The sequence below is a fragment of the Dicentrarchus labrax genome, unplaced genomic scaffold, assembly GCF_905237075.1.
Source record: "Dicentrarchus labrax unplaced genomic scaffold, dlabrax2021, whole genome shotgun sequence".
Lineage (NCBI taxonomy): Eukaryota > Metazoa > Chordata > Actinopteri > Moronidae > Dicentrarchus > Dicentrarchus labrax.
Genome location: NW_026136715.1, coordinates 22,749,474 through 22,763,288, shown reverse-complemented (window position 1 = coordinate 22,763,288; position 13,815 = coordinate 22,749,474). Strand labels below are relative to the sequence as shown.

Below are 13,815 nucleotides of genomic sequence, written 5' to 3'. Positions count from 1 at the left end.
GGCAGTCTTTTTCCTTTTTCCAGGGAAAATCGAGTATTTCTATATATTCTGTCCACCACAAAAAAAATATATCTGTCAAAAAATGGTGATGTTGCCTTGTACTCCACACCCCAAAACTACAAAGCAATGTACATTAACTCTGATGTTTACAGGGCCTCCCTATCAAGCCACATAAAAACAGAAATCAACTCTCAGCACTACCAGCTGTCTCAGCAGTACTACATACCATTTCTGTAATCCCGAATTCATAGAATTCTAGTTACAGACATAACTCTCGTTTGGAGTGAGTGGAAAAAGCCAAGAGCATGCAACAGACAGTAGTTCGCTCAGTTATTTGTGAGCCTTGTGTTCAGCGTCCCCAGTTCAATTCCAGCCATTTTGCATGTTGTGGTCCTGTCTCGCTCCCTATGTTTTCTGGCTGTATTTACACTATCTAAGGCAAATGCCAAAAAAAGAATCTAAAAAACAAACAAAAAAAACTGATAAGATAGAGAGTCGGTGGAGTAACAATCTGTCAGAGCTGTGAGGCAGGTGGGAGTGTCAGCCTGATTTCTTCACACTTCCCTGTAGTTCTTAAAGTTTTTAGTTTTAGGAGTCTACATTTGCATGAAAAAAGACCCAGAAACAGTAAAGTAATCTTGGGAATAATTAAGTGTTTTTCTAAAGTTGTGAATCACAGGTGAAACAATGCCAGAGACAGTAAAGCTCACAATCTGTTCAATCTTTGTTTGCAGTAGTGTGATAAAGGCTGATAATGACGTCAGACGTCAGAGATATTGTTACTGTAACATTACTAAATAGGCACAAAGTGCAGGCAAGTAAAAAAACAAACAAACAGCTATTACTGGAGTGGGCAGAAATAACCTTATCGTGGACATTAGGCAAGCAAACTTGTACTAACTAAATAACCTTCCTAAACACCACAGATCTGACTGGAACAAGGTCAGTTGGCATGGTGTCTCCAAGTTTCAGCGATCAGGATCTGGATCAATAAGATATATATAGCAAGCCTAACAGATGAGGCAACAGGATGATGATGATCAGTCAAGGCAACCTATAGGCCATCTCTCCCCAGTAGTGGGACTGTGGCCTGCCAGCACAAATGTTGAAGAGCACCCAAGACAGCTCCTGAATCAGCACCATGGACAGCGGTCAAGACAGATTAATTGAGTAAATGTATTTTCTTGGAAAGACTTTAGATGTGTCCCAGTTTCTTACTACATACAGTACATAATAAAATGGCTTGATTTTTAGGTTAGGGTTGACAGACCTTGTCCCACAAAGTATATGTAAAGGAAAGAAATTACAACAAATTGTGTCCAGACAAATCCAGGAACATCTCAAAAAATAAAAAAATAAAGTATAAAGTGAGTCTATCAAACTCTGCTGAACAGCGGCCACAGATCAAGTAAATCATCTGTAAGAGAATGATTGTTTTATGTATTCTTTCAAAAGTTACATAGTCTCACTTTAAATGGTGGCACAAACATTTTACTTACTACCAAATTTTATATTATAAATATATTATATTTATATTATTGGCAATAGTTACTCCGAAGTCACAGTCTGATTGATGTCATTGGAAACCTTCCTTATATCGTTTCCTGTTTGTACAAAACAGGGAAGTCTTCTATATTATCCGCAAAAACAGTGTGCTGTGAAGGTTAGCAATGTACATTTTATAATATTAGTAATGTGATTTGGGAAATCTTTTTTTTTTTACCCTCAGCTGCTACCCCTACTTGACCTTTCTGAATTTTAAATGAAATAAGTGGGCGGTAATGGATCTGCCTGTTCATGTGTCTGTTTGTTCATCCACCACATGCAAAATACCTCAGGTGCAGCTCTGTGGATTTTTAATGAAACTCACAGAAATGACACTTCTTAACACGGTGTTCAAGCATTCCCACTGCCAGTTATAGTGATTGGCATGTTGGCGGTGGGGGGGATTAGAAGTCAGAACTGAAACTTTAATAAACATCCTCTCGTACCCTGCAGGTTTGACTGATGTGGAATTTAGTACGTACAGTGATTCTTGCATTACAAACTTACTTCAAAGACCTTCAGTTTATGTCATCTTGTATTTTCCACCATTTTGAATCCTATCCCAGTAGCAAGGAACAGAGGCTGGTGCACATGATTGTTAGCTTTGTTTTCTGTGAACAGAATGGTGGTAATGCTGCTTTTCACACTGATCAAATACTGTACACTGTTAGATGTTTGACCGTGTTTGCAGTTGAGTGTATCCAGGCAACTTTATGCAGTGAGTTAAGACTGGAGAAACTCATCTGTGCCGTTATAATCACCAGCAAAAGCTCATGGATTTGGGTTTCTTTGCTGTTTCCTGTAATGAAGACAAACTAAAATCAAAGGCTAACGTATGATGTAGCATTTTGGGACATTTTCAGTCTGCAGCTGGTAGCTTAAAAGAGACAATTGGACAAATATTTTTATCCCCCTTGCCATCCTTCTAGTATTCACTCTTGCATACTGACATACCAACAAGCTTACCTAAGCCCTGCAGTGAATAAAGTTTGTTATATGTGAGTTACCTAAGAATTTCTTGGCTGATTGGCCCAGATGGCGTTCTTGCAGCATGACATGTTTACTCTGTTAGTATTTGTCTTAATTCACTGAATAATTTCTTGCTATGCGACAAGTGCAGTGTATTTTTCAACAAAGTAACTTCTTTTGTTAGTCTTTTTCAGGACATATTTCAAGCTTTTTTGACCTCTTTTTGTGCTGCTGTGTGTCACTGTTGTGAAGGTTTAGTCTGCACACTGTACACAGGAGGATTATGTGCTTTTCCTTGCTTGTCTCCCTGCTCTCACTCTAATCTGCTCCCTGACTCCCTCCCGCTCCCTTTCTCTGCTTGGCCCGTTGTTGCCATGCCACCACATCACACTGTAATCGTATGAAGCTTGATGGCCACCATGATAAGAGTCTGGAGGCTGCAGGGAGACTGTTTATGTGCTGGCTGCAAGCTGCTGCTTTCACACTCAGTGAAATGATCATTGACACTAAATGAGAAAAAAAAGTTTTGTTGAAAGGAGATTAGGTAAAAGCAAAGCTTTTTTCAGATTTGTAATGCAGACACGCAACTGAGAAGATTTGTTGTACTCTTTTACCTCAGCTGCAGGGAGAACCAGACCTTTATTTAAAACAAATGTATGGTATAAAAAGACATTTTAAAAAATGTAACTATATTTTATCATATTTCCCTTTTTTTCTGATCTGCTCCCATTTTAATTTGCTGTTGATGACGTTTTCTGGTAAAGTGAAATCAACACTCCCTCCATGTTTACCTGACAAATGTCAGTATTATATATATTTTACAGCATTAATTCTGTACAACAACTTCTGTTCTGTACAATTTCTTAGTTCCCCTTCTCTAACAGAAGTGCTGTTTTCATTCACTTATCATCTATGATTAAGTTACTGTCAATGACAGGTAACACTTCCTGTCCAGATGTTCAGCAATAAAAGCCTTCCAGCAGCTCAAATGGCATAACCCAGTGCTTTTAATTTGTAAAATATACAGAGGTCAGTTTTGCTGACTGTAGCTTAACAACAATTACAAAAATGTCAAAAGGAAAAGCTATATAAATAATTAGTGATCAGCCATTATTTGAAAATTTGCTCCTTTTACATCTCAACTGGTTCATCAGCACAGCTCTCCAAAATGGCCTCTCCATCTCTTCAAACTAATTTATAATACAAGAAAAATCTGAATCTCTGACAGCGAATGTGTTTGTGACAACAGTTCAGTGTTTTTCCCAAAGCAACGTTTGTAAGTCAGCATGGAAATGAACATGAAATATCATCATCATCATCATCATTACTAGCAAACCCTACTACTGTGTGACTGACTCACATCCACAGATGTAACGGATCAATTTCAATTCAGATTGTAAAGTTTGATCCACCTTGATCAACTATTCTGATTCCTGACAATTGTAATCTAACTTCCTAACTCATCACAAACAAAACCATTTGGAAAACAAGCCCCAAAAAATGCAACAGAAAAGTGTCAGTAATACACAGCAACAGCTTGCTCAATGAAAAACACAGTTTATCATGAAGTATAGAGTCATTTGTAGCTTGGCTGCAATTGAAATGTGTTTAATGTTGGATTTTTCTGTTGTCATAATTAGAACTGAAAGACCATCAGGGCTCTGTTAGCAGGCTGCGCTGTGTAGAGGACAGAGGGCTGAAAATCTGGCCGCTACAAATTGATTCATGATTGAAGCTTAATTGACATCAGCCAGAAAGCCTGTAAAAACCTGTTACAGTGTTTCTGATGCCCAGCTAAGCTAGTTAGCTAATCTTGTACGATGATTAAATTAGCACAAGAGACACACAATGTCGTCTTTTCGGTGCGATGAACACTCTTGGTATTTTTCCTTTTAGCTTTTGAGAGACTGTCACTAAAACTGTCTTTTTGTTTCTTGTACCTCATCTAAATACATTTTAAATGAGCTGCCTGTGGCTTTAGTAAAAATTTTATGCAATTTTTTTACTTCTGCAGAGGCAGAATTTCGTCAGAATAACAGTGCGGCTGGTTTAGGACTCACTGTCGTGCCTCCTGCCCTGCTCTGAGTCTCGTCTGGCAGTGCTGTGTTGTGCTGGGCAGGGCAGGGCTTGGCACTGTGCACAGGGGGACAGATGGTCTTACATGTGATCTAGTTGGAGGTCCAGAGTCGTACCCCAGCAGGGACCCTGGCAGCTGACAAGCCTGGCCCGACGTCCACGGGCCCCGGGTGGGACGCAGACAGTGACGGCAACAGGACGGGCCACCCAGGTGTCAGCCAGACAGACAGACAGACAGACTCTCTCTCTCTCTCTCTCTCTCTCTCTCTCTCTCTCTCTCTCTCTCTCTCTCTCTTTCTATCTATCTGTTTCTCTCTGTCTTTCAACCACTACAGCCAGCTGTTTCAACTCTGCTGCTGCTGCACACTGCCACCATCACAAAAAGGACAACATGTTCAAACACAACACAAAACAGATACCTATCATAATAAAACCATAATGCCAGCACAGACGCAATAATTCTCAGTCATTTGCACCAGTTGAGTGATCCAGCAAGCCAGGTTTATTATAATAGCAACATGCAAAAGATTACTTTAAAATGAAATATAACAGCAGACAGACATTTTCAGACATCTTCAGATCCAAAGCTTAAAGTCTTCTCAGGATACTGTTGATGTGTGTGGGTGGTTGTGCCATATAAGCTTTTTAATGGGTCTACAGTTGGGTGTGCCAGCATATTGGACGGATAGGTTTGATTGATAGAGACAACCTGAAGCCAAACTGCAGTGGTGCCATTTTGTTTGCTGCTTGTGTTATTCATGGTGTTGTTGTTGATGAAGTTATCACAGCGACGCTCTAATCCCAACCATCGCTGTACGACCGTTCCGTGGCTTACGGCACTAGGAAATTCATCAAGTCATCATAGATCAAGTCACACTGTCATGGATGGCATTGAAAAAGTAACAAGGGCAAGCTATTGAGTGGCCGGATACTGTGGCGGCAGCTGAAAAATGCATTTATTTTAGCCAACCTCCGCGACTCTGGGCTGGCTGGGCTGATGTACTCCACGGTTAGTCAGCACTCCCACCGCTTTGCCAGCTCAGCTTTTATTCCGTGCCCTGGAAATTGAGTTTTGCTGGCCCTGTAATGTACTCAAAACTACATCTGCAACTGACTGATAAATCTACGCTTTGTTGCGCCTGACGGATGGCTGTGAAAATGAAAATTCACCACGGCATGTTGCTGTGTCAGGAGGAAGGTCACTTTAGATTTTCCCCTACTCACCGAGGAATCTGTGCTCAGGGTGAAGCCAAAATGACCATTTTGTTTCAGATTGGAGTTGCAAAGCTTTAATATTTTCTTAGGCTTGTTCGGTTCAATGAGATGACAGGTTTCTGGATTGTTTTGTTCCACCACTGCCTAACTACGCCGTGAGGGCAGACTGAAAAAAACACGGCTCTTCTTCTGATGTGTCAACAATATCTATTATTTGCTAAGGGAGAATGGCTTTATATCTACAGAGCTGTAATTTTGTAGGTGTGCGTGGTTAAATACATAAGGGTGCTGTTCCGTCGGCTTGATAAACACCACAAGATGACAGATCTTTATTGCAGAGCAGCAGTCGGGGTCTGACACCCCAAAGACCAATTTCAGACGGTTAACAAGGCCTGGACCAGGGATACCTCACAGCAAAATGTCACAAGGCCTCCCATTCCACACCTCCTCACTCTCCCTCTCTCCCGCTCGCTCTTCTGTTCCACCCTCAGCTCTCCCTTGGACATTCAACGAATTGTAGTTCCTCTCTTTCAATTTGCCGACCATGTTACCTCGTTCCACAATGTGCTGCCCCGGGGGGATTGTGGGTAGGCGGGAGCAGCGGCCCCGGCCAGGTCCGCAGAGGGCTGATAACCTTTCAGTGTTGCTTTAGCACGCTGTGTAAAGAACAATCAGTGCTTATCAGCATCGACTACAGGCGAATGCTAATTCAATGTCATGCAGACAGACTGCAGAGGGAGAATGAGAGACTGGCTTTCACTCTGACAGCCTGATGTCTCCAGCAGGCAAATAACTTTAAGAATTGAAGCTTGTTGGCTTTTTTATTGCCTTTTGTAATCTGTAATCCACTCCCTCTAATCTATGTATTGAAATATCACTAATTCCTGCTATCCACCTACAGTATCTCTGTCCAAAGTCAAAACAAAAGTAATTTCTCACTTCTCAAATCGCATTATCCATGTCCTGACGCTAGTTTATTTTTCCCAGTCCATCCTTGAGGGTTGTGGGGGTGGGTTTTTTCCCCCCATGACACCTGTCGTGGTCTGTACAGGTTCATGTCGAAACCTGAGATGGAAATATTTTTAAAAATCAGCCTCGATGGCCCTTACCCTAATGGTACATTAGCAAATAGATAAAAATCCAGCATTGACTCCCTGCATTTTGTTTCCAAAAGACACTTTGACACTATTTAGGATAACAGATTGCTTTCCCAGTTTAGAATGCATTCAGGAATAAAAAAATGAAAGCATCTTCGATTGTAGCAAAAAAATGGATCATTTCATGCTATCATTATATCTCCACAAATTCCGTGCAGTCCCAGTTACAGCACTGCAGTTCCTTTGCAAATTTTTATCTTTTTCCTTGTTTACTTGCAGAGAAATTCTTCTGAATGGTGGACGAGGTGGCTAGGGTTATTTCAGTTGTTGTGAACTAACAATGAACCTGCGCTCCTGCTGTTCCCGCTATGTAATGTAGTTCTATTTACTCCTGGTGCCCAAGACTCTTGTGATATACTGTACACCATGCCTGGCCTTGATGGTGAAAAGACAGAATCAAAGCACTTAAAGATCTCACAGGGAAACTATGTGTTGTTTTTTTGGAAAAAAAATAATTATAGTGCAGCTTCATAAAAAGAAAACCAGCCGCATTATGTTGTAAAATGGTACAAATGACTTTTTACCTTGAACCTTTTTACGTAGAATCACTTAAAAAAAGCCTTTCAGGAGGAATATTAAGTGTAACATAATGTCAAAAGGAACAAGCAATCTTTTAATGCAGCTGCAGTGAAAGCTAGCTTTAGCAGGAGAGTAATTTATGGACCGCCAGCTGGTCTGTAAAGGTTACTACCACAGGCAATTCAGACATGGTGGTTCAACAAGAACCTAATTAAAATACTACAGGCTTGAAGACACATCAACATATGAAGATGTCTGGTGAGCATAAAAAGGACAGTTTAGTTGTTTGCTCCAGAAAAAGTTGACATTTTGAAGCCTCTCTCTGGGTCTGTGAATCTGTCTGTCTAATGTTCCTCTTTGCCCTCTTGTCTTTCGCCCTCCCAGCACGAATCGTGCGGAGCCGTCAGTGGTGTGAGATGGCTCCCTGCCTGGAGGGGGAGGTCTGCAGCCTCCTGTTCAACCGATCCGGCTGGACCTGCACCAGGGGCAGCGGTCGCATCAAGACCGTCACGGTAATTTACAAGACATGACATTAATATACGCCATATGCACTTAACAGCATCACGCCTCCTTTTTCAGCATGGGTGACCCCCTGATAGTGTTATGAGAAGCCACAGCCGAGGGCAAGAGACATTACACTTCAGTTAAACAGCAGGTCAGCTCGCAGGTTTCAAAGACATGAATCTGAAGATGCTGAATGAAAGGGTAGAAAACTGATGCTGAACTGCTCTCTGTGGGTTTGTTTAATTGCAATCCACATCACGTCCTATTGGAACAAAGAAAATAAAATAAAAACTTCTGGGTATCACTCACATTTCCCATTATCTCTCTGGGACTCAGCACATTGATAACATTGTAAAATCATGGGATGCACAAGCATTAGTAAAAGGTCTTCTGAAAATGTTCTGAACAGGATCATATCATCATTGGTTCTGATACAGCTCTATTATTGCTCTGTTGTTTGGTCTGCAGCCAAGCTATAAAAGCTGGTAGATTAGCTGTGCATTGCCAATATCACATTAGAGTTGGCAAAATGCTACCAAACTATTCAAAAGCAAACTTCATCTTTGTATTCTGCAAGCTCCCTCCCACTCAGAATGTTAAAAAAAATGCCTGCAAAGGACAGTGTCTTTAGGGGGCGTGGACTTGACACCAACCGGAGTGACTGACAGAGCTAACCAGCTAAGAGCAGCTGCTGTCTCTCTGTGTCCGCTGGAGCTTTTTAAGTCCCTAGAAGCACATTCATGACTGTTTGTAAAAGTTTCTATCTGGTACCTGTGTTGTAGCTAAGCTTAGGCAAGATGTCTTTAAAAACACACTGACAATACTATGGCAAATGTGCATATTATTTTCCATATGCATAAATAAGATTTGTCATATGTTATTATAAATTATATGCCAAATTTCATAAAGTGTGTAAATATTAACACCAGCATTGATGTGTTTCTTCAGCGTAAAGTCATAATTTAGTTTACAGCTCAAAAAACATGTTTGAGTGTGGAGTACCTCTTTAAATTCTTCTCAAGACCAGCTTAAATACATCAGCCAGAAACACCAGCATCTTACTAGGAATACTAATTAGGCTCAAATACTTCCTACCAAACCTAAAATAAACCATTTGGAAGCTATTTCTGTACAGAACCTCTTCAGATTTGCTACCAACTCACACTAAATACAAAAAAAAGCTTGAAATTGTAAGTGAAATATCCTGTATTTTAGGCAATATGGTCAAATATAATAAAACTTTGTTATCATCTGGGTTATGTCCTAATTCAGTCTACAGTCTTAAACTAATATTTGTTTGTATTTGCTGTATTTATGGAAGACTAGTCAGCTAATGGTAATGGGGATCTTATAAATATAAACGGCTGGAAGAACACATGGCTGTGACATCACATATTTGGGCACGGCCACAAGTGTACATGCTTGAACATTTTAACCAATAGTAAGCAGTTCAGCAGCAGTTTGAGTCTCCAACAATCAGACAAACCAGTGTGAGCAATTATCAGAGACTTTCCCCTAAACGTATGCTGTAAGGCTTCTGACTAGTGCTGACAAAAAGTGGATTCAAATATGAACATGAGTATTTGATTAAATAATCTGTTCCTACAAGAGATCAAACGTTTTAGATCGTCGGCGTCGTGCTGAGAAAAATAATAATAGCTGGCAACAGTCTATGACCTTTCCCTGACTTTGTGTGAGATGTAAATGAATACAAAACATGTTAAATTTTTAAAACCTTCAATATGGTGTCATCTGGTCCTCTGTAGGCTCCTCTCAGAGTGAAACATGCATCCAATGCCTCAGAGCTGCCAATGCTGCAGTGCTGACTGAGGCTTTGCTTCTTTGATTCAGCAGTGAAACATTACACAGGAAGCACAAAGCCGTCATACCTTATCAGTCAAAGCGTTGGTTAATTTAATCTTTTATTTTTTTATAATAATAATAATAATAATAATAATAATTATGAGGAAGTATCTTTATTGAGTGTGTTTGAAAGCCACGAGCGAAAGCACTGATGCTCGCCTGGTCAGTGGCTGAGTCGCCATGGATACAGGTCTCACTGTCGCTGTGTGGTTCAATTTCACACTATGCAACTTTATGCTGGATGGAAATTGAGGAGTTCTCTGTTCTTTTTATACCAGGCAATCTTCCATCAATTACCTTTGTTGTTGATAGGTTTAAATCAATGTTTGAAATTTCCAGTAGATGCAATTATATTCCCTCACAGTTCCACTAGCCTTGTCTCTTAACCCTGGCTCCGCTAGTCTCTCTATGTATATGTCTGGGTTCACTCAGCTCAGCTTTTTTTTGGCTTCCTCTGTTTCCTTCAGTAGCGGCTGGTTTGCTTATCCCTGATAAACTACTTATGTCACCATCTGAAACCACATTACATCACAGATAAAAAAAAGTATCTTGAGGTCACTTCTGTTTTTGGATTTGCTATATAAATAAAATAAAATCAAGATGAATAAATAGTCTATTTGCACCCGGGTGACAATAGTCACACAGAAGTTATTTTGATGTAGAATAAATAGCCTCAAAGTCCACTTAGGTTGTGGTGGAGGAATGGATTAGGGTAAGGGTTTGACTTTGGTTGACTTATTTTCATTTTTTTTTATTATTATTGTCAGTTTTCAGTCACAGATTGGTTAGGTGATGGCAACAAAACTAATGGGTTAGGTTTTGGAGAAGATCATGGTTTGGATGAAAATAGCATTGTTTTTTTCTGTTCTCTTATGATTTGGCGCTATATAAATAAAATGTAATTGAAATAAAATAAAATAGAATTGTTGGCTACTGACACTTGGGTGCTAATAGCATCTGCTTAACAATATATTGGCCAGTATTTGTTTACATAACCACATCAGGGAAACAAGCATGTTTGTTGAGGATTCCTTAAATTAGTTACAATTTAAAGAAATTGTGACCAAGATACGTGCTGAAGCAGAAATGGGACATTTTACAGTTGAAATGTAAAATTTTTGACAGACAAACTACAAACTAATGGATTAGTTGATCGCCAGGAGAATAACCGGTAATAATTTTGATAATCGATTCATCGTTAAAGTAATTTTTCTTGCAAAAATGGGAGAAAGTGTTGTTTTCATGACTTTTCTATGTTTTATATTATATTAAACTGAACATCTTTGACATCACCTTGGACTGGGATGGACATATTTTTTGTCTTCTGACATTATATTGACTAAATGAATCAATTAATCTAGAAAATAATTGGTTAATAATGAAAAAAGTGAGTGGCAGCCCTTTAGACTATATTGACACTGTAAACCACCTCCAACATATATTTGGCGTATAATTATCTTATCTGCCTTATAATATCCGCTGATCCCATTTTTAGACTAAAAGACTATTTCGTTTGTGATCTTCTACCTTTGTTTCAATAAAGTGAATAAATCTGTTCAAACAGCAGCAAATACACAGATATCTGCCTCAGGTGTGAAGATGTCAAAATAAAGCGAGAGAGACAAAAGGAAGAAGCCGAGGGATGTAACTTACAGAGACAGAGCGAGTGAAACAGCACAATGCAGCATGTTGATGTCAGCAAGAGATGACAGGACGGACTGAACAGGAGAGACTGCTGATCATTGTCAGGTACACAAGGCCAAAGGTCAACCTGTGACTGGGTCTGTTGATTTTCACTCTCTCTTTCTTTTATCTCTCTCTCTCTCTCTCACTTGCTGTCTCTTTATCTCTCTCGCTCCTCCGCCTCCTCCTCCCGTCCAGCAGCCCTGGGCAGCTGCGTCAGATTTCACGCACGCATTCCCACCGTGCTGTAATCTACCCTGACAGCACACTTAGGTTAGTGTTTTGCTTTTTTTGTCCGTACGTTTACAAAAATGCAAATTATGTGTTCCACTGCATATTCACAATTAGCTGTTGCCGAGGAGAATTTTATTGCAGAAGTTAATCGCAAGTGACGCTGGTGTTTTTTGAGGAGGGGAGGGCAGGGATAGGGAGGACTTGGCAGCAGAAGAGTGGAGGTATCCAGAGGTATTTGTTGTAAGACCCTGAAATGGGAGGAAAGCACATTCTGGGAGATAAATGAAAATGAGAAATCTATAAAGAGGATTGATCAGGCTGGAGTGTGGGGAGCAGGGTGGAGAGAGAGAGGGAGAGAGAGAGAGAGAGAGAGAGAGAGAGAGAGAGAGAGAGAGAGAGAGAGGAAACTAGAGGCTAGAGGGCCTGGCTGTCGCACGGCCACTGGCAAAGCGCCGGCTGTCCACATCTGTGTGCAAGTATCTGTGAGTGTAGAGAGCGAGTTTTAATTGTGAGTGACTCTGTCTTCATATGTACATAATCACATTACATAGGAGCATTCAGTGTGACAATGTGGGTTTCTGAAAGCTGATAATGTGCTCGTTATTCATGCTGTGAAGCGTAGGCTTTAGCCACTAGAATAAAGTGACAAATGTACCTGATGGTGGCAGATCATGCATCTAATAAAACATACATTATACTGCTAATATCATGTAGACATAATAGAGTAGGGCTGCATTTTATGAACTCCAAATCCATCTAGTCAGGAATTTGCTTACCAAATCTATTAAAGTTCAACCGTCAACAGTTGTGACTAAAGGTAAAAATGACTTAAAGATTCAGCTGAGATCTGAGATGGCAAAAACAGTTCCATTTTGAGTGGCAGCCTAATTAATGCACACAAGCTGTGCTGTAGCTACAACCTGACAATGAGATGATATAAAATGTTGATTAAATAATTCTGACACATCGGAAAAAAGCTGATGTTGCCTACTGACATTCACACTTTACATTCAGAACTATTAAGTTTATGCTGAATGTTTTCATACATATGATGTATTCGGAAGTTTACCTGGGAAAATATCAACAACTATCGACTTGAATAAAATCTGAAAATAACTTTCTGCAACCGCTTATTTAGTTTTGATGGAAACATTTGCTTGTGCATTTTTCAACAATGTTCCTTAATTGAGCAGCTGAGTTATGTAACTAAAAAAAAAAAACATATATATGTATCTTCCTCTAGGGAACCATCTCGGCTGTCATCTGTTATTTTTCAGATGTAGCATGCTTTTGTTTCCTTTTTTCACTGACATTTAGAGTTTGTTCTTTATATTGAGTGCTGTTGGAATTAATTAAAGCCGTAATGCTGATCATTGTGCCCTGATAGCATTGGGGATCAATTTGCCCATCACCTTGGTCTGGACAAAGATATCTAAACAATTATTGGATGGAATACCCTGTACCTTGACATCTATGACCCCCAGACTCCTGATATGATTCCCTAAATATATGACCTACTAATCTTTCCTCTTGCACTGTTTTTTCCTAAACTTTGCATACCAGAAAGCTTGCAATCAAATAGGCAGATTTCTATTATTTTAATAAAGCACTTTCATGCTCTGAGGGGGATAAAATCCTCTGATTCGAACAACTCCGTGGCCTTTCCCTCAAGTGCCGATTACTGACAACTTGATGTATGTTGTTTAGTTAGTCCAGCTAAAAGGGCTTTATTATACACTTTTCGTCTTGATTAATATTTAATTAATTAATTAGCTGCTAATATATAACCACCCACTGCTCTGCCTTCTGTACATAGCAGTATGTATAACTTTCACAAAGTGTTAGTACAATGGAAAAATAGGGAAATATGAACAAGGGATGAATGTGTCAATAGACCAGATTTGTATGTTTTTGCTTATTGTTGTAAAAATAATCAATAAAGTGTGCAACTTAAATCTTTACATTTTTTTTATTTAAGTCCATTTTTTAATTTCTTGATGTCTGTTGTCCATTAAAACAAAAAAAGAAAGTCACATATTTAATTTAAATT

The 13,815-nt window shown here is 39.6% G+C and overlaps 1 protein-coding gene across 5 annotated transcripts in view; it reads left to right on the top strand.

The window, feature by feature from the left end:
• Positions 1–13,815, top strand: part of tafa5l (TAFA chemokine like family member 5, like) — a 45,023-nt gene that overhangs the window by 17,686 nt on the left and 13,522 nt on the right. For 2 of the 5 annotated variants that reach the window (XR_007887729.1, XR_007887728.1), the window contains exons 3-4: positions 7,866–7,993; positions 11,730–11,804. Coding sequence is in view for 2 of the 5 variants with exons in the window: in XM_051425720.1 (XP_051281680.1) it covers positions 7,866–7,993 (128 nt within the window). In the remaining 3 variants the exon portion in view is untranslated. The remainder of the gene's footprint in view (positions 1–7,865; positions 7,994–11,729; positions 11,805–13,815) is intronic. The other 3 variants (XM_051425720.1, XM_051425719.1, XR_007887730.1) reach the window with 2 other exon arrangements.